This window comes from Equus caballus, chromosome 1 (genome assembly GCF_041296265.1).
Source record: "Equus caballus isolate H_3958 breed thoroughbred chromosome 1, TB-T2T, whole genome shotgun sequence".
Taxonomy (NCBI): domain Eukaryota; kingdom Metazoa; phylum Chordata; class Mammalia; order Perissodactyla; family Equidae; genus Equus; species Equus caballus.
The window spans coordinates 78,660,240-78,681,995 of record NC_091684.1 but is presented as its reverse complement, the minus strand read 5'-3'; the positions used below and the strand labels follow the sequence as shown (position 1 = coordinate 78,681,995).

At 47.7% G+C, this 21,756-nt stretch overlaps 1 protein-coding gene across 3 annotated transcripts in view; it reads right to left on the bottom strand.

Annotated features, from left to right (window-relative positions):
• The window catches only part of PGBD5 (piggyBac transposable element derived 5), a 144,796-nt gene that overhangs the window by 27,493 nt on the left and 95,547 nt on the right, over window positions 1-21,756 (bottom strand). For 2 of the 3 annotated variants that reach the window (XR_011423501.1, XR_002809418.2), the window contains exons 4-7: window positions 15,760-15,940; window positions 12,079-12,276; window positions 6,996-7,101; window positions 5,289-5,511 (exon numbers count right to left, since the gene is read on the bottom strand). Coding sequence is in view for 1 of the 3 variants with exons in the window: in XM_023646259.2 (XP_023502027.1) it covers window positions 5,316-5,511; window positions 6,996-7,101; window positions 12,079-12,276; window positions 15,760-15,940 (681 nt within the window). In the remaining 2 variants the exon portion in view is untranslated. Of the gene's footprint in view, window positions 1-3,405; window positions 5,512-6,995; window positions 7,102-12,078; window positions 12,277-15,759; window positions 15,941-21,756 lie in introns of those variants that run through there. The other variant, XM_023646259.2, reaches the window with a different exon arrangement.

Here is a 21,756-nt window from a genome sequence, read left to right as displayed (position 1 = left end):
GGCAACTGACCCAGCCCCTCTTCCTGCTGGCATTTGATAGCAACAGTCCCAGTGCCACTTTGGTACCTGAAACTCTATTTTTAATTTTTTTTCATATGTTGTATCCACATAGATTGGGTTTGTTTTTTTTTTAAGATTGACACCTGAGCTAACACCTGTTGCCAATCTTTTTTTCTTTCTGTTCTCCCCAAAGCTCCCCTGTACATAGTTGTATATTCTACTTGTAGGTCCTTCTGGTTCTGCTATGTGGGACGCCACCTCATCATGGCTTGGTGAATGGTGCCAGGTCCGTGCCCAGGATCTGAACTGGCAAAACCAGGGGCCGCCCAAGTGGAGTGCACGAACTTAACCCCTTGGCCAAGGGGCTGGCCCTGTCTTTCACTTTTTATTTTTTTTAGAGATTTTTTCCTTTTTCTCCCAAAGCCCCCCGGTACATAGTGTGTATTTTCAGTTGTGGGTCCTTCTAGTTGTGGCATGTGGGATGCCACCTCAGCATGGCTTGATGAGAGGTGCCATGTCCACACCCGGGATTCGAACTGGCAAAACCCTGGGCCGCCAAAGCGGAGCTCATGCCCCTCTTTTATTTTTTATCAGGAGACAAGGGCATACTTAAGAAGAAGGCTTAGAAATACTTTCAAAGATGAGACACTGAGAGAAGCCACAGAGAATCAAAGATTAAATAATGGAGTCAAAAGTGGGAAGTCTCAGCAACATTCCTAATAAAGATAGACGGCATCTGGGTGAGACAGCCAATTATGTGGATACAGGGGCCACATAATTAGAGGCTCCTTCATAGATGGATCTCTTCTCCAAAGCAGGCTGTGGAGGCCTGGGGCAGGGGCTGGGGCACCTTCCCAGGTAACCTTGTTGTGATCTTTTGGGGGGGTCCCTTTTCTTTGGTACCCCAACTATGTAAGGCATACTTTCTACACCCAAGACTGTTGACTGTTGATGAGCTGTTGCTTAACGTAGGGGGACACAACCAGAAACAAGCTGGCAAGTGCGCACAGACCTGAGGAAGAGTCCAGTTGTAGCATTTTGGGGAACAGTCACTCTGTCACATCACCCATAGGATGGCAGGTGCCAGGGAACTCCAGGCATATTCCACGGCTGGACCTCACCCCTCCCCTAGTGCCGTATGTCCCAGCTCAGCGCCTGCTGCAGCCCAGGACTAGCCTCGTCCAAATGCCCTCCCAGACTGCAGCTCACTCCCAGCTCAGCTTGGGCTCCATCAGTCGTTAAATCAAAAGACATCTACTTCAGTTGAGGACAAGAAAGAACACATGCGAGTGACAGGCATGGTGGGATGGAGTGCACAGTGTCATCTGCAATATTTGGGTTTGGAAGAGAGGTTTGGGTTCCATTCTATACAAGCTACAGAAAGGAGAAAATACCCTATCGAGGCATTAAATAAATCGGGCTAACACTCCTAACTCTCTTGATGAGTCTAGGGAGCCAGGATGCAGAGCAGTTAGAGCTCGGCCTCTGGCATCAGGCCAGCCTAGGAATGAGACTGTGCCCCCCAAATTACCTGGCTTACCTGGGCAAGCCACTGAACCTCTCCCCTCGCCATTTCTCCACCTGTGAACTAGGGTACAATGACAGTCTGTGCCTACCTCACAGGTTCCTGTAAAAAGAAAAGAGCTGGTGCACAGGAAGCACTCCAGGCCACATGAAACTGGCCTCATCTGTAGCCTTTCTCGTCCTGCTTTTCAAACCATTAGCCATGGGATGGTGCAGTAAGCCACGTGGTGGACAGCACCCAGTCAGCTTTCTCCCTTCCATCAGTATATCATTGAACTATTCTCACCCAAACCTCCATGACCTGTGGGGAAATGTTTTTTGCCATTAAACACAGACTGGAGGAGAATGAATGAAGCTTGGGACTCCTCATGTCACTCACTGATAACGTCTGTCTGTCTAACTTCCTCCCCCAGCAACTCGAGACCCCCCTCACTGTCTGATGCTGAGGCTGGTTCCCGTGGATGATGGTGGTGCATGGCCATAAATGGTGATCCAGAGCCTTCCAGTGCCTATCATGGGTATCCGCAATCTTCTTGCCTCTGGCGCAATTGCAGAGTTCATTCAATTTTGGTGGCCAGGCCTTCCCTAACGTAGTCAATAAAGTGGATATCTTTGCCCAGAATGATCCAGGCACCAAGATTTTCCTATGTTACTTGCCTGAGTTTTGAAATATGGCCCTAGTATAATGTTCCACTGACCACAGTAAGACTTTTTTCAAAACTGAGGCTTTTTGGGAAGCAGAGTGTAGGGAAAAGAGACAATGGATATGAAATATAGATCCTGATAAGGAAGGTAGCAGAAATCTGTTCAAGTTAAATTCTCCTAAGAATTACCTTACCTAATTATGAACACAGCTGCAATCGTGGGCCCGCATCACAAACAGTGTGAAGCTCAGAACAGGGTTAAGTGACATTTGGTCAACAGAGATCTTCATTAGAGAAGCTTAGAAGCTTTGTCGATGTTTTGTTTTGTTTAAGTTGGGAAGCTCAATGTTCCATTTTTCTTTTCTAGACCCTGTGGCACAGACATCCCACAGGGGATTCATTTGCCATGGTGGCAGGACCAGGATGGAAAGGGCTCTCAGTGGTCAGGAGATGCAGCGGTGCCCACCTGCCTCACAGCCTTTGCCAGGGCTGTGCTGGCCCCCCTCTCATGAGAACCGCTCACCAGCCCTCTCCTGGTCACCAGGAATGGCCAGCTACTAAATGAGCCAATCCAGTGTTAGCCTGAGGGCCCTCAAACCCAGGGAGACACAAGCCGGGTGAACTTTAATGACAGCAATTCCTAGAGTCACATCTCTAAGAGAGGTCCATGTCCCTGCAGTTTCTCCTAACAGCACTACATGTCAATTTGTCCCTCTTCCAGAAGGAGGAGAGAGACTCTTGCCAACCTCATGAGGGCTGGAGTGGTCACCACAACCTCCACTGGAAACCCAACTCAATTCCTGTCTTTTTTCAATCATTTGTCAGAAAACAGTGGGTACTGTTTTAGACACAGAGCACTAAAATGGTATAATTACTCTCTAATTAGTTGGTGGGCAAAGTCATTCACTACTCGTCACTTCTTCACGTTAACCTGGAATGACACATACACAGACTAGAAGAAAAGAGGAAGAATCACCTGTTTGGAAGGCAGACGCAGTATTTTCTCCAATGGCACAGGCATCTAAAATACAACTAAACTCACAGAACTAGGGCATCAATATATTTTTCTATTAGTCAATCTTCACTGGATTTTTAAAAAATTGCTCAATGGTTCATGATACTAGGAACAGTTAAAGTCATATACACCGGATTATATAACAAGAAATCAAATCTTAAAAGAATAGCCTGTAGTTTTGTCCCTGACTTTGTAAACAAATTCACACATTAACAAAGAATCGACATCTAAATAGACTTTTATTTTTTCTTTTACTTATTTGGACAGAAAAGAAAATTCATCAGCTTTCATTAGAGTCTCCTTAAGTGTTGGAAACACATTAAACTCAGAAATAGTGGAACTTGTAGAAAAGCATCACAAATTAAAAATATATTTCTCCATGTGGTAAAAGTGCTCTCAATCCAGTTAAAGGACACGGCAAAGGTGTTCTGAAATGCAGTTTGGAACTTGGCCTACAATCCGCGGCATTGAATCAAAACCACAGGGGAGGGTGATGGTCATGAGCCCAGGACACAGGAATGACATGGATTCGGGAGCATGCTGCCAGCAACACTTTCAATTAACTGGGTGTGAACAAGGAAAACAGTCCCGAAGCCTGAGCAGAATAGATTTGCATTTGTAAAAATCAGGGGCTACGCAAATTGGGTTGAAAGGGGATTGTGGAAATCCAGAAATTACTTGTTTCTCGTCTGTGGGGACCGCCAGACCAGCTGACCACTCTGGTGAGGGCTCCCCTGGAGATGTGTGAACCTCAGTTTGGAAAGAGCCCAGCTCATTTCGGGAAATAAGTGGAGGCCTCACTGCCAGCTGCTTGTCAAGTAGTCCTCTCAGCACAAAGGTGAGCAGGCCCTGCCCGCCTCGGGAAATCACACCCAACCAATCTGGCAGCCCGGTCCCACTGCGGGGTTTGCCAACACTGGCCACACCAGTCCGAGGATATGGCCTGAGACCAGCAAACACTGCCAGGGACTGCGCACGACAGAAAGAGAATTAGTGAGTGGTTATCCGTGGAGACGTTTTGTTGTTTGTTTCAGTAATGCTACATATTTTTCAAAACAAGTAATTCTGCCACTGTTAATGTCTGTGACAAAGCTTACAGCCTGCAGGCCCCCTGTGGTCCCTAATAGAGTGCAACCATATTTGTTCTGGAAGCAAGCTGCCCCTTCTGGCCCTAGCACAGAACACAGAACACAGAACTGTGATCATGCAAGGAGCCATGACTGGGGTGAGGCAAGGGGGTGAGAGGATGGGAAAGAAGGGGACATTTTCCTTTTACAGAAGATCTTAAGCAACAGTAAGAAAATAACCTGAAGATACATTTAAAAATAAAAAATAGCATCACACTTCACTGGGATTCTGTCAATGTTTTCCCTTTCTGCCATCCACCAGCCAAACAGATGAACTGAGCAGGAATGCCTCATTTATCAACCAGAATGGACAACCACGCCCCCATTTCATCACTGCATTTTAATGGCACCCATTTGTCTTTCTTCTACTCTCAGACCTGTTCTATGCTGCCTGCACCAGGCAAATGCTGGCAAAGCCTCTGGTCTCCTATACATACTCGAACAATCTTAGCAATACAGAGCCCATCCTTGCTTGTTTCCTGTCACCTTTAGACATAGCATGAAATCAAACCATGTCACAAATGTCTTTACATCTTTACAAAGCAGGTATTTCTAGCAGAACATGCTATGCCTCATCCTACCCCTGGCACTTTTAGTGGCAACAGCCTTCCCAGGTCCCCTGTGCTAAGAGTTGAGTCTCTTTGCAGGCTCCACCGGTGTCGTGAGGATGGAGGGCCCTGCTGAGCAACTCACGACTGACAGCAGCACTGGCCCCATGTAGAGAGTCTGGGCTGGCACCGCTCTCTGCAGAGCACTCACTGAGAGGTGGGTGGCTGCTTCCTGGAGGGAGGACATACTCTTCTTTGAACAGAAACTGGGACAGCAGCCATCCTCTGACCAGGTCCATCCTGGTCCCTCCAGAGGCCTTGAGCACCCCTCCCAGGCTGGGGCCACACACCAAAGCATCTCCGGGTCTGGTTGGGTAGGTCAGAATGGCAGGCTCTCTCCCTCTTGCCCCTCCCTCGAACTGGTCCTTACCTAAGCCTGGGGCCCATGCCAAGGGCATCACTGGGTTGGAGAAGCGTCCTCCAGGCCCAGCAGCTCTCTCACAAGTCTCTCGCCAAACTGTGCCCGGCTGTACCTCTTCACGTGGTAGGCGTCCGACATTTTGTACAGGATGTAGGCGTTATTGATAGCGATACTGACAGCAAACCAGAAGACCTGTTGCCAGGTCTTATTTGGTTTATGACAAATGAAATACCTAAAAGGACAGAGAGAATAAGAAAGGCTGACTCAGAGGGTTTCTGGGCACCCAGTTCAGGAGAGAGATTCCCAAAAGGCCTGAGCATGGTCAGCAAGATGCTGCAGGGGTGCTGTGGGGGTAGGAATCAGGCAGGGGTAGGGCTGGCTCTTGCTGAGGCTTTGGCACAATGAACTTTACTTATGACAAAGACGATGAAGACAATTCCTACCAAAGGAGCAGGTGAGCCACTTGAGGAGATTCCGAAACCAGGAGCCAGGCCTTTCTGTGGGGCAGCTCACAAGCTCTGAGTCAGCAGGGCCCAGTTAGACCCTCGGGCTTCCCGGCTTGCCAAGAGCCCTTCCCAAATGCTGTGTTCTGTGCATAGCGAACTGCTTCCATTTCCCCAGGGTCAGGCTCATCAGCAGCTCTGTGCCTCTGCAACAGGTTCCCTTTTTCCTGAGCACACATCTCTTTGCCAACACCACCTTCCCTTCAGTTCGAGGACAGATATCACCGCAGGGAGGCCTTCTCTGCCCCTGAGACTGAGGACAGTGTTCTTTCTGGGCACACCTATCTTAGGATTCATCCCTGTGTTCTGTTCCCCTTGAATGCAAAGTGTTTGAGGGTCACTATCCTCAATCTACTAAAATGCCCGGCACAGAGCAGCACCCAACAGATAGCTACTAAATAACTATAGTTTTCTTTGTAATAACCACATGGAACTCAGCAAGTGCTGAGCTTGTTCAACGACTCCCTAAGAAGCGGAGCTCCCTTTCACACTTAGGCCAAGTTTTCCAGGGAAGACCAGGTCCTTGGTTTCCCTTCTCTGCCATGAAAAAGCCCAGAAGATGTCAATTACCCTCAAAGAGGGCCGAGTAAACACCCAACTGCCTTTTAGGTTGTGAGGCTCAATCCTAGTAATGTAGTAATAGTCACACTGAGGTTCAAAAGCAATCATTTCTTGAGTTCCTGTTATGGATATAATGACACTCAGCCAGGAGATGGTATCGTGGGGATGTGTGTGTACATACACCATGCATACTGTCTATTCTATGTGGACGCTTAAGATGAGACCACGCCTGATGCAGGAGTCCGTATTTGAAATTAACCAGTGCTGGAAAACATACTCAGCGTGACAATGCCTGGGCCTGATGTTCAGTGGTCCATGGGTGTGGAGAAGGAGGGCAGAATGCGTTAGAGAGACACAGAGGGTGCAGGGTCTGGACCAACAATTGAGAAACAGCAGGCATTGAGTAAGTGGAAGGAAGGGCAGCTCTGGGCAAGGAGATGGAGAGGGTGGCAAAGGAGGCAGGGTACCCAGAGGTGAGGAGGGCTGCACGGGTGAGCCTGGGAGGCCAAGATGGGGCTCAGGATTCCTCTCACAGGGTCTTTAACTTTCATTTGTGAACCTGGGGAAACTAGTGACCACCACCAATTTCTCCACTCTGTGATGCGGAGCCTGCAAGAGCCCTCCTGTGGATGGGTGTCGGCTGTTCACTCACTTGCTGTACTTGTCATCATATCTGCAGATGTAGCTGAGGTGAGCGGCAAACGCCTCCACAGCCAAGGGACAGGGGATCTCCCCACGCTTCCTCTTGATGATCATGCCTGCAGAGAAGAGAGAAGATGAATCCCCTCCAAACTGCCTCCTGCAAACTCGGATTCACAGACGTGCCTGTCTCCACCCTGTGGGCTGTCCTGAGGTGAAATGGAGAGCAGAGGCGGCGATGAAGAACCCACAATGCACACCTGTCACCACATGCTTCAGAGGAGTTGAGGGAAATATCAGAGTTAGGTGAGTGCAAAGGTATCTGCCAGCTGAGACATGGCATCCGAGGTACAGGGGTATCGCAGGGCACGCAGGGTTATGACGGGCCCAAAGATGGCTTTAAGTGGCACTGGGGAAGGTGCTGCACCCGACTGGGCCTTGAAAGAGCAAAAATGGAAATGCAGACTCACTCTCCCCTCCTTCTCCCTCCCTTCATGGGCTCTGGGCGGGCTGGGAGGCGGAGCAGGTGGCTGAGGTTAGAGCGTACCAGTGGTCATTTCTGCCGGCCCTGCCTGCCTGCATCAAAGCAGAGGGTGGAAATAGAGGCTCAGAAGGCGCTGCCCCCAGCCCCGGGCTCCATCCTGTCACACCTCCCAGGACCTCCGGGGTCTCGTGGATGTTGACCAAGGGATGGAAAGCATCCTCTGCATCCCAGCTTCACACCTGAGGCCCAGACCTTGGGAGGTTTCCCATTTCAGCTCCGCTTTAATTTGCCTGACTTCCAAGTACAGCCTCCTCTAGGTCTAAAGAGACTCTGGCTCCATCAGGGCCCCATGGAGACCACATGGACAAGAGCAGGTCAGCCCATGCCTACAAAGAAACAAAATCCCCTCTGTTCTTTTCTCAGAAGTAGAGGACGACTCATTCTGAGTCACCAGGGTTCTCAATAAGGATCACTCTCCAAGGAAGGACCTTGGAGTTGGCTGCGTCCCTGCAGATTTCAGCAAAACCAGTGCAACAGCTTCTGGACTGCCACTGTCCCAGTATAGTCCTGCGCCATATAAGGACATTTGTGTCACTGACGAACTGCATATGTGATGGTGGTCCCATAAGATTAGTATCATGTATCCTAGGTGTGTAGTAGGCTGTACCGTCTAGGTTTGTGTAAGTGCACTCTACGATGTTTGCACAACCATAAATCGCCTAATGACGCATGTCTCAGAACGCATCCCTGTCATTAAGTGACACATGACTGTATACCCAGCCACAGGAGACCCGCTTTAACTCATTTCCTTCCCATCCTGTACATATCTTTTAACTTAACGTAAGGATTTCAGCATGGAATCTCAGTAGAGCGACTTCAAAACCCAGGTCTGCATCAGTCTCCTTGAGCATTTCTCCCAGTTTATAAACCGTATCACCCTCCTCCCTGGTGACATTTCGGATTCTGAGGTACCATTCCAGCTGGAAAAGGTAAGGGTCTGTCCTATAGTAGCCTTTTCTGAAGTGTGAAAAGCTTCAACATTGGAATATTGACAAGAGGTTCACTGTCTTTGCTGACTTCCTAACTGGGAATGACATGTACGTAGCCCACAGGCTCCCTGGGTGGACTCTGTATATTGGCAGCTGTTTGTGAATCTCTGTGCATAGCTATACTCTATGTGTCTACCTCTCTGACACCGTGTGAATCGACAGAAACACGTCTCCACCTTCCAGCGGTGGTTCTGTCTACCATTTTCCTCAGGCTTTTTGTGCTTTGGCTGACATCTATCCGAATCCTGTAGGTCTGAATGAATGATCAAGACCTAATTCGTCATCCTGTACAGACATCTTGCATTCACATTAGTCTCAAGGACTCTGAACTCCAAGCGGCCAAAGACTCTGGTAGGGAAATGACAGACTCAACATGGATTTCAGAAGAAAAGCAATGGATTTGGTTCTCAATGGGGATGTCCCTTGACATATGACAGCAGTAACTTTTAAAAGCCCATGCATATGCTTATACTCTCTGCAAGAAGGTTAATTTTTCCTGAGAAGCTGGAGTAAAGAATAATAAACCAGTATTCCTAAAATGTTTATAACTAGCTATATATTTTCCAAAATGGAAATTCTGCTTAACTTTTAGAAAAGTATATGGTCACAGTAGAAGAGAGTATAAAGCTGAAAAGCAGTCTAGAATGTATGAGACTTTATCATCTGGGTGACATTTAAAATAAGAGGGAAAGTAGGATGGCTCGGTAAATGGCTCAGGTACGAGGCGGGCTGCTTGGTCAACCAACCCTTGCCACTCAACTAAAACAAAAATAGTAGAAGCCCAACTGGTGCCACGCACCAAAATGAATCTGAACTGGATTACACAAAGAACACAAATCACGCTACAGAACGACCCGGGGAAACTCACACTCGTGTGGCCTTGGACAGAGCAGAGACTTTTAAAGCGTCAGAGCAAAGAACATGGTCAACAGATTTGCCCATACAGAAATGAAAGACTTCTTTATTTTAAAAAAATACCAAAATTAAAGCAAAAGGAAAATAAACGCAGAAGAATATTTGCATAAAATTTGCTATCAAGTTAATAAGAAAAAGTCAAATACCTTGAAAGAAAAATTTACAAAGAAATCATTCAAAATTAGCCAGTAAACATGTGAAGAGATGCTCGACCGCACTAATAGGGCAATTCCCATTTAAAATTTTGTAGCATTTTCATCCATCATATTCACAAACTTAGAAAAGAAAAAATTAGTGTTGGTAAAACAGGAGGAATCTCGGTCCCCATGGAACCCATCGCAACGGTAAACAAGTATAGCCTTTTGGTGACACATGAGCAAAATCCTTAAAAATGTGCCTACTCTGGTCCAGCATTTCCACTTTTGGATTTATCTTGAAGAAATGATCACAGATGTACCCGAAGATTTTTGTATGAAGATATTCACTATATCAGTATTCTATTGCGAAAAAATCGATCATTAATAGGCAGAGAGATAAAGAGATTATGACAGATCTAAAAGGATGGAGTACTAGGTATCTTTTAAAAATCATGTTTTTGAAATACACTGAAAGGAAAACTATCTCCCTTCATTTACAAAAAAAAAGACTCTAAGATGTGGAGCAGGAGAAGGACTTCCAGTGCCGAGGAACAGCTGGTCACCCAGCCTCAGCCACCTTAAACCTTCCTTCCTCCGGCTGGTGTCCTCTCTCCCTCCGCTGCACCCAGGCTCTGAGCTCCCCTGCAGGGCTCTCCTCTCAGGAGTGTGGCCTGGCTCACTGGTGCCCATAGACTGCAGCCTGGGTGCTGTTGAGAGGCACTGTGGGAGGGACCAGGGGCCCTGGAGGTGGGAGTTAGTCTACAGTGATGCTCTGGGCATACTCTTTGGGATTTTTAAGGGAGTCTAGGATGTGGGACTTTATGATTTCTAACAGAGCACTTCAGAAATGGAAACTATAACTGAATTAAAACACAAATAAACACTGTTTCAGCATATTTAAAAATCAACCCTACAAATTTTCTCTTCTTCTGCCATCAATATCCTCCTTACTTGTTCCTTTGGTGTCTGACTGAAGGGTCTCAACCCTTGAGATTATGATTTTAAGATTTGTCTCCTCAATCCTATTGCACGCTTCTCTCTAAACTCCCCAGATGCATTCTTTTCTCTTCGTTACCTCATTTCACCCAGCTCAGACGGGTACAATGTCCTGGTTTGGGACATCTTTTCTTCAGAGGCTATCACTTAAAATACTTTGGTGGGAAGCAGCTCGTGCACCCTACTCCCAAATGTGTTCCCTAGAAATGCCCTTGCCCTGCACCAAGGCCCAAACGCCGGAGTACAACAGTCCAATTCAAACCCCTGCCTTCAGCCTCAGGGTCAATTCCAGACCTGTCCTCTACATGCCCTTGACAAAGCGCTCAAGAAGAGCAGCTTTCCTCACCTCTACACCGAAATGGGGTGACAACACCCCTATGGCTGAGTCCCTTTACTGTAACCTCCACTGAAACGTAATGCAATTTAGGTGTGTGTGGGGTGAGGGACGGGAATAAAGGACAGACATTAAACCCTGCCCTCCCCCCCAATACATACACACCACACACACATGCAGGCAGGCAGACAGACACAGACACACACACCCATGAGCTCCTTGGCAGTGTTCTTTCAAAAGTGAAGAGGAAAGATGTCTTAATAGCAAAGAACACAAGGGACTTTTCAAATATACTATACAACTGTAAATATCTTTTGTAAAGTACCCCTTTGTCATTTCAATTTCCTTTTCAGCAGTTTAATAATATTTTAGCTGTACTTTAAATACAGACTCGTTACTAAATAAATCCCTTTGTTATGAATAGATTTTCAATCCCAAGGAAAATTAATGATGAAATCAACTAAATACCCAAAAACCCAAAGCAAGTTAACTACTTTTTTTTTTTTGAGGAAGATTAGCCCTGAGCTAACATCTGCTGCCAATCCTCCTCTTTTTGCCGAGGAAGACTGGCCCTGAGCTAACATCCCTGCCCATCTACCTCTGCTTTATATGTGGGACAGCCTATCACAGCATGGCTTGCCAAGCGGTGCCATGTCCGCACCCAGGATCCGAACTGGTGAACCCCAGGCTGCTGAAGTGGAACATGCAAACTTAACCGCTGCGCCACCCAGCCAGCCCCAGCAAGTTACATTCTAAGAAAGACATTGAAAAGATAAGAATGGTTGATTTCTTTCCCCCTCCCATTAGAAAAGCTTTTTCACATAATCCTAGATGATGAAATGATCATGTAAATGTCATTCAAATATAGCTAACTGTCACATCATGCACAACCTGGGGAACTAAGGGAGGCCACTCAAGTCACCCACAAATCCCACCATCCCTGTTTCTCCTAAAGCTGACCAGTCACGGGAATTGATAGCCCACTGGCCCAGGAAGCTCTTGACTCCTAGCCAGATGCAGCAGCAACTTCTACGTGGCCCAGGGGCTGGTGAGGAACAGCATTCAGCCTGCCACCAGAGCTGCACAGCCAAGAGAGGCCTCAAACTCACTCCCCCCACGTCCTGCTCAAGCTCACCAGCATGCCCTCTGCCACCCCAAGTCCCGACAGCAGTCTGCCCCACCTTGCTGCACGGGTGAGTAGGCGTTGGTCAAGAAGCGGAAGTGCCCTTTGTTGTACCAGCAGATCAGAGACATGTTCCCCTTCATCTTGATCTCGTGCTGGCCACGGGCCGGAGGGGTGGTGGGGTTGGTCAGCATGGATGGTGGCAGGCCGGTACAGTCACTCTTCCTGGAGCTGAGCAGGCCACAGCAGTAAATCTCTGGTGGGGAAAGGGACATGAAACCACACATCCTCAGAGAGGCCAGGCCCTGGGCATGCTGGAGGAAAGGACGGTACTGCCCTGTTCTGAGGCTGACACTTGGGAGACAGACCCTCTAGAAGCCCCTCTAGAAGTGACTGCTAAAGTCTGGGGACTTTTATCCCAGATCTGCTGCCTCTCCTGGTACTTCTATAAGTATGTTTAACACTACACGTAGGACCATAACATAAGCAGTGAATCAACAGCGATGATATGAGCACTCATTTTTAGAGGGCTCACTGTGTTTCAGGAACAGTGCTATGTATGTGTAATCATCCTCCCAACTGCTTCCAGAAACTTCTGCACTCAGTAGGTTACTGAACCCACATTAAAGAAGAGGAACTGAGGCTCATGGCTGGGAGGGCGAAGATGTCTGTCTGATATCCAAACCTGATCACAGTTATGTCATCCTAACACTCGCACCTAAGACTCGACTGGCCGTGGGCCCAGCCCTGTGTCCAACTGCACAGCACCCAGATGCAGCCGTACAAGATGGAGCCCCCATCCCGGTGGGGGAGCTCAGCTAAATGCAGAGTAAAGAATCATCAAACTACACGCACCGAACAGTGTCCTGCCTGTGAACATAATGCGCAATATGAGTGGATGAGAGAGTTTCCTGAGGGAGAAGGAGCTTGAACGCAGCCTCTAAGACCCGGAAGATTCCATGGAGGTGGGAGGGATTGTGAGAAGAGACCAGCATGAACAAGGAGACCTCTCTCAATTACACCTGGGCCCAAGGTCCTACCCAGTCCTTCCTCCTCATAGGCCCGCCCCTCTCAGCCAGGCCAGGTGGCCACAGGGAGCCATGGGGAAGCCCGCTTCTCCCCGCAGCCCATCTCCTCAGTCTGAACGTTTGGAGGTGACATGAAGCGGCACTTCTGACTGAAGGCCCTGGGAAGAGTCTCATCCTTTGTTCTCTTATCAGCTCATTGTAGACCAATACAGCATCATCCTAACTTCAAAGATTCTACATTCCACACATTCCTCATCACTGCCTCTCTACCCACGCTGGAAAGATAAGGTGATGAATTCCTCCCCTCCCTGAGCCAACTCAGCCCCACCGGAGCAGCAGTGGGCATGGAATAAAACCCACTGGGTGGCACGTTTGAGTCTCGCTGCCCCAAGAGAGGGCTGCTTGCTGCTCACACCTCTACAGATGAAGCCACTCAAACTACTCTAGTCTTGAGATTTAAAATGTCTTTAAAACAGGGAGGAGGACTAGATGAACAAGGACAAGGGTGTTTTAAATCACCCGTGTGGGGCTCGGTATACACAACCACCCAAAGAGCAGCTGCGTTTTCATAAGAGGGGAAGAAGAAAATCCAAACAGCACCCAAGTTTGCACTAATTTGTCCCTTCATGATGATTATATGAACATTTTTTTCGAGCTGTTATTTTACAGAGCCATCTCTGTGCACCCCAGGAAGGGCAGCGAGGATCTCAGCTATGACTCCTTTCTTCAACCTTGGCTGCCCATTAGAATCCCAAGGGGGCCCCAGCCCAGATCAATATAGTCAGAGCCCCTGGGGGTGGGTGCAGCCATCAGTGTGGGTGTGATGGAGAACCACCGTGCTAAATGTTAGTCATCACAGGTGAAGCCCATGAGACCTTGGGTGAACAGCTTAATAGCTTTAGATGCTTCTAAAAAATAGGCAATGAAATCTTTGCCCACTCTTGGAAAAACTCAAATTCTATGTCTAATTATGTTCTTCCCTCTAGATTTTCCTCCATCCTCTCCCTAATCCCCTGAGCTGGGGAGCACCCACTTCCGCCCAGAGTCACAGGCCAGCATGCCTAGCTCTCAGGGAAGCAGCACTGATGGCCCATGATAGTCCTTTGGCCTCCTCCTCACTCTGCACCACACCAGCCCCACCCTGACACACTTGATTCGAGCTGGCCTTGACTACACTACCTGACCCTCGATCCAGGCAATGGCAGTACAAACACCGTGAGGCAGGAAGTGGCCCATAATGCATGCAGACACTATCAGGGCAGTTCTAGGAACTCCAGGGGCTTCATCACCACGCATATGGCACTCACGCTTGGACTTACATGAGCAGGCGAGTGGGGGTGACTCTCACCACATGGTCTAACAGGAGAACCCATCATTCTTCCAATGTGGCTGGTTAATGTACATTAGGGTCAATTTTCTCCAATTTGACTTCCATGGCCCCTCTCCATTTAGTCTGATCCTGTACACTGAATTCTCTCAACAATTAAACACTGAAACCTGCTGGGCACCAGACTTTGCAGATGAGTAAGATGCAGCCCAAGCCGGCAGGAGCACAGAGTCCAGGGGTTCATCATAGTTGCTGAGGTTGAAGGTCGGAAGCTGTTGGCTCTGTTGCTTGAGAAGGTTTTGTTGTAAGGCCAGATGTCTTATCTGTTGCTAAGCAATAGGTCTGCAAATCTAGTGGCTGCTGTCGTGAGTGGGGGCTTTTGGCATTTCTCCTGAGAGGATCACACATAAACCCAAACACAGGACAAAGTGAAGGCAAAGGCAGCTGCCACAGGTGCCCAGACTTGGTCCAGATCTTCTTCTATAGCTCCGATTTCCACCAGAGCCACAGAGGCCTGCCCAATCTTAGCAACAAATGAACCAAGAATCTTAGCACTGAGGGAAACTCAGACCTTTCCAAGGCCCCTTGTACTGCTGCCTGTATTAATCCACACAATTCTCTGCAGCATCTGCATGGTCCTTGTCTGCCAACTGGAAGGGGCCACATTATGGATGGGGTGAGTTCAGGAGACTCCCTAAGAGCCTTACTTCCTAGGAGGTGTGCCTAGGTGCTACAGACTGAATGTTTGTGTCCCCCTCCCAAATTCATATGTTGAAAGCCTAATGCCCATGGTGATGGTTTAGGAGCTGGGGCCTTTGGGAGGTGATTAGGCCATACAGGTGAAGTCCTCATGAATGAGGTTAGTGTCCTTATAAAAGAGAAGCCACAGAGCTCCCTTGCCCTGTCCATCATATGAGGACACAGCAGGAAGAAGTCTGCCACGCTGCAGAGGGCCCTCACTGGACCATGCTGGCACCCTGATCTTGGACTTCCAGCTTCCAGAACCAAGAGAAATAAATTTCTCTGTGGTATTGTGTTACAGCAGCCTGAATGCACTGAGACATCAAAAGAACTCCTTCCTTGACCATGGTCTTACAACAAAGGACACAAATGTGCCCTGAAGACCGGGAAGAGCTTTGTGCTGACATTGTCCCCCAGACCATGAGCCTATGACTGATACCTCTTCAGATCTCCATGGCCCAGCAGTGTCCAGATACAGAGCAGATACGCGGCAGGCTGAAATAATCTATTCCCGTAGGGAAGGGCCTCCTTGCCTAGCATGCTGTGGTCTGTGCTGGCCACTGCACACCTGCAACCCCAGACCTCTCCCACCTCTTCTCCAAGGGAGCAGGGCTGTGCTCAGACCACTCGCCACTTGACTAACCTTGCTTTTCAAACTCTTCAAACAGGGTCAGGCTGGTGATGCTGGGCCCCGTAAAGATGATGTAGTTCTTGCCTGCCGCGTTCTGGCACAGGCTCCTGGCCACCATGCTGTGGAGTTGGGGCTTATTCTTCAGTGCATCCAGCCCATCTGGGCCCCCGCCTTCCTTCAGGTGGACGTAAATCTTTAACAGAAACACACAGGGGTCAGTGAGCTCACAGCAAGTCTGGCTGAGAGCACAGCTTCTGTCATTGGGCCGGGAACATGGGGGAGAGCCACCCCCTCCTTGGGCCATGGGTTTAACAGTCCCTGCCACCCCTACCATGTCCTCAACCCACAGAAGCCCCAGGCCACTCCCATGGCCACGCCACAGCCTCGGTAGCTGGTGGTTCAGCCCAGGACTCTTCAGTTTGGAATGTCAAGATGGAGAAGGAGAGGACAAACAGTTACAAGTAGTGAACATGACTGCTAAAGTCAACGCAAACACAGTCCCCTGTTCTGAAGCACAGGAACAACTGAAGTTTACCATAAATAAAAGTGAAGGCTACCTCAGCTGTGAGGATTAACTTATCTGTGCACTTTCTGTTTGCACATAGGCTTTTAACTCACAAAGCACATCCACAATAACTGTTTCTCTTATTCTTTACAGTATCCACCATGCAAGCAGAAAAGGCAGAGTTCACCTCACACTGCAGAGCAGGAGACAGTGTCGACAATTAAAAGCTCGCCTGAGGTCCTAGGAGCAGCCAAGAGGATGTGCTAGAATGAGTAAGCAATTTTTAAACTCTCTGTCTCATGAACATCTTCCAGGAACATCCTCAAAGGGGTAGGCACAGGCAACAGAAACAGATTCTAGCAGAGGATGGTCCTCCAGTGGTTGACTTAGGTATGAAGAGTTATCATACGAGTATTACTCTTGCTCTCTTCTAGGGAGAATAGTTCTTCTCATGGAATGTTCTGGATGCCCTTGCTGGCAGCAGCTCACAAGCTAATAGTGCTCACCTGTGCCTGTCACAATGCCCAGGACCACAACTGACACTTGGTGGGAAATGAGGCTAACCCTGACTGTCCTCCAAGGCACAGAACTGCTGAGCGCATGACTGTCCACACAGACTGCTAATGACACACTGCTGAGAAAACTGAGATGGACCATAAGGAGGACCCAGGCATGTCCACAGCATCAGTGCTTGGTCAAATGATTTCAGACAATCACTTGCAAAATAAGGTGTCTGATGTTCCCAAGGCAGATGAAGAGCAGGTGAATGTAGGTCTAATTCTAAAAGCAGCTCATCTTCTGAGGGCTAATCCTTCCCAACCACCTCAAGAAGGACCCTACCTTCTTGCAGCCTGGCAGGCAATGGCTTGACGATGCAGAACATTTCTGTAGACAGCTCAGCAGGACTCCAACATTTCGTTTTGGGATCTCTCTGCTTTTACCAACTCAATCCCCAGAAGCAATCTCTTTGACAAAGATTAAAACACTGAGACAGAGAAGCCAGTCATCTCTGCCACATGTCACACGTGATCCTGGCTGAACGAGGATATTTTCTCAGAACCTGTCTTCTCTCCTCAGCAAAGCCCAATTCTGTGGCCACTACCATGGGTTTCTGCACCTAAGGCCAGCTCTGACTCCTCTCCCAGATATCCTATCTGAACCCCCACCATAACCACACTGGGCACTGTGTGTCCTCAAATCCATCTTATGGACAGTGACCGCTGTCCCATGTGTCACTGGAAAGGAAATTTCCCATCCAAACCCAAGATTCTCACTCAGGATGGGAGGTGTGTTATTGGAGCCCAGGCCCAACCCTGATGATCCCCATGTGGTTTCCAAAGGCCTCCCTGAGAGATGGGGGCAGTCATTGGCAAACTCAGCCCCACACAAGCAAAACTGAACAGGATTAAATGCAAAATTCTGTAACTAAGTTCAAAACTTAACTGCACCTAATACAGAATGTAAGAAATGTGACTTAGCAAGACTACTTTTAGAAAATAAACAAAAACGAAAACTTTGGAGATGGATGACTCTAAGTCATTGGATGCTGTGACTGGCCAAGAAATTAGTAGGACCTCGGCCTGCGTTAATAACAAGGGTGGTGACCGCCTTACTCTCCTCTCGTCAAATTATGATCAGTTCTTCTGGGTGCCACACTTCACAAGGCATAATGTGTGGTAGCTTGCGTACTAGTTTGCTTGGGCTGTCATAACTAAGTACCACAGACTGGGGGGCTTCAATAACAGATACTTATTTTCTTGCAGTTCTAGAAGTCCAAGATCAAAGTGTTGGCAGAGTTGGTTTCTCCTGAGGTCTTTCTCTTTGGCTTGTAGATGGCGTTTTCTCAGTGTCTTCACATGGTCTTCCCCCTCTGTGTGTCTCTGTCCTGATCCCCTTTTCTTATAAGGACACCAGTCAGATGGAAGTGAGGCCCACCCTAATGACCTCATTTTACCTTAACTACCTCTTTAAAGACCTTATCTTCAAATAAGGTCACTTTCTGAGGTCCTAGGGGTTACCATTTCAACATATAAATTTGGCTGGCGTGGAGGGGGAGAGTTCAGCCATTACTGATGGGGTGGTGCTAAACCCTGAGGAGCACGGATGGATCCAAGAACCCTTCTTTTGGCTACAGAGCTATACTGTAGAATGACGACTAAGATCTTTCTAAGGCAGAACCAGGATGAATACATACACTGGTTAGAAAACAGATCTGCTCAGCATCAGAGCCCTTACCAACATTCAGAGCTACCCAAACATTGAATGGGTGGTCTCAGAGAGGCTCCGGGATAAGCCAGATAGCCACTCTGAAGGTCTGAACACAGAATGAGGGCTCAGCTGGACAGCTGTTGAGGTCCCTCCCAACGCTGAGATTTTGACATTTCCTTCACACCCTTTAGTGTTTATCTGGATCTGAGTTTCAGATGCAGGTGTATGTCCATGTCAGCGAGTTGTAAAGAGCAACACACATGCCAAATTCAGATGCGCCAACAAAGCTGCATACGAGACAATGCCCCTCCTGATGACGTGCAGCCCCTATTCACAAGAGGATGGAAGACTGAGAAAGTAGGTCTGAACGTGGCCATCTCAGGTGGCCGACATCAGCCAGAATGACACTGCCCTGCTGAAGTCCTAACAGCAAAGGGTCCCAGTGTCTAAATTCAGAGAACTGACTCCTGGATCAAACAGTAACATATAGAGAAGTGTATCTTTCTAATGGTTTCTTGCCAACAGCTTTCCAAGCTAAAGCACTGGGTGATCCAAAGTCTTAGAAACTCACCTCAGCAATAAAGTAAGTCTTCCGGAAGGTGGGTTATCCAGGTTCCCAGATAGCATGGGCTTCAAAGCACGGTACACCTTCAAGATGCCACCCCTCTGACTTCCAGACTAGATTCAGCTGCACAGACTTTCCCTCTCTGCTCTCTTTGGAAGTGTGGATGTCCTCAGGATTGGGGTGTGGATGGCATGTAGGGGCTGCATGGACCTGCTACAGCCCCTGTTGGGGTAATACTCAGAACAGAACTCGAGCACCAGACCAGGGAACAGTGAGTCCTTCACACAATCCTGAGGAAATGGCCACTTTTCCTGTTGATTGCAACACAGGTATCTAAGTATGTAAGCAAATAACTGAAGGCAAGGAAGGAACTTCCTGCTTCCAACTCTCCTGCCAGGGTAGAGGAGGGCCAAGGCAGCAGCTCCCGATCACCAGCAACGTGCAACCTTCCCAGTGACCAGAGCTGGCGGACATCCACTGAGACCACGTCAAAGCACCTTCCCCACTACCTGGGCCACAGGGAAGGCAGTGCACACTACCATCCACCAAAGCCCACTGCTCTAGGAACAAGAGAGCATCAGGATTGCGGTATGACTTTCAGGGGCCCAGGGCACTTTTGCTTCCATGGGCCTCTCCTCCCGAAAAAGTATTTAAAAAATTCTATTTTACAACTGCATTAAGCATTACGACAAATACATCATTACATATTCAAGCACTTCCTCCAACTTAAAATTTTTTTCTCCCTCTGATTTTAAGAGAAAGAGAAACATTTTCCTCAGCCCCTAAGAGTGTTATGGCCCTTGGCACTGCTCCTGCTCACCTAACAGAGAAGTCGGCCAGGCAGTAAGGGGAGTGAAGAATGGATTCTAATCTGGAGAGAGGAACATAACAAGGCAGGGAGAGGTGGTAGAGGTGGCAGGCGGTGCGGGCAAGACGTATGAGTCCAGTTGTGATCACGTTGAGTTCGAGGTGCCTGAGACACATCCCAGCAGAAGCCACAGTCAGAGGAAGGCCATGGATGAAGATACAGGGGTAAAGGTCATCGGCTCGCAAGTGCAGTGAAATCCTGAGAGTGACTGAGTCAGACTCCTGGGGACCCCCGGCATTTAAGGCGTGAGCCACAGAGGAGGAATGCTCAGAAATACATGGAAAGGATGGGTCAGGGAGGTAGCAGGAGAACCCGAAGAGAGAGATACAGGTGTAAAACGGGTCCAGGAGGAGGAAGTGATCAAGGTCCAATAATCTGACAGAAAAATAAGGACAGGATTTGGATATCTGAAGGACATTGGTAATTTCTTCAAGGTCACATAACTCAAGGCAGAACTGGAACAGAAATTCTATTTCTGATTACATTATTATTTAAAATCCAGTATGACAAGTCATTTCTACATTAACACACATAGCTGTTCTCTCTCCACATACCCTGTGGCACTCTGTTCATGTGTGATGTTTCTGTGTAAATATTCACACTACAATTTAGAAACACTGGGTATTAGTTGTTTTTTTTTTTTTTTTTTTTGCTGCATAACGAATCACCACAAGCTTGGTGGTTTAAACAATACCCATTCATTAGCTCACAGATTTGTAGGTCAGAATTGCAGCCATGGCATGGTTGGGTTTTCGGCTCAGGGTATCACAAGGCTGAAATCAAAGTGTTGCTGGCTGTCTTCTCATGTGGTGCTTGGGATCCCCTTCCAGATTCATTCAGGTTGTTCCTGTGTAGTTGTAGGACTCAGGTTGATGCTTATTTCATTGCTGGCTGTAAGCCGGGGACTGCTCTCAGCTCCTAAAGGCCACTTGCATTCTTTACTACATGGCCCCTCCACCTTCAAAGCCAGCAGTGGAGACTCTCCCTTGGGTTGAATCCCTCACTTCAAATCTCTTTGTCAGGAAGATCCCTTTTCCTCTTAAAGGGTCACCTAATTAGGTCAGGCCCATCCAAGATAATTTCTTTTTTAAGATCAACTGATTCAGGACCGTAACTATACCCACAAAATCAAAAACGCTTCACAGCAACACCTAGGTTAGTGCTTAAGTAAGTAATTGGTAGGTGTGCACATTCCAGGAAGTTTTTGAGCAGGAATCTTTTGAGCATCTTAGAGCTTTGCCTGCCACCCACCCATACTGCTTCAATGGCAGCATTTCCGTGGATCTCAAGAACTCACACACCAGAGCCGATAAGTGAGTGCTCCCCCATCTTATTAAAAATAGCAGAGTGGTGATGATGTCCACTCTGTTTCCTGGGAAACAGACTGATTTCAATGTATGATGTATGTAGACCAACAGCAATAGCATCTTCCCTACCCAAACAACCCTATCAGTGAGAGCTTGGGAGCACTCGTCACTGTGGGGAACAGCAATTCAGTGAAATCTTTCTGTAGGGAAATTCTGTATAATGAATGAAAAACCTTAAAAATATTCCTGCTATTTTACTCATGGGCTCCACTTTTAGGAAGTGAACCCAAAGTAATAATCGTAAATGCACCAAAGGATTCACATATAGAACCATGTACATCTCAGAGTTTTCTATAACAGTAGAAAAATTAGCAACAACTTAATTATCTCACGTGAAGAGGAGACTGGTTAAAACTCAATGTAGGTATAATGGAATATGGTGCAATTTTTAAAACTCATGGTACAGAAAAATTACTTAAAACATAGAAAATGTTCACAATATCCTTGTAAGTGAAGTAGACAGATTATAAAATGTTTTGTGTATATGTGTGTTTAT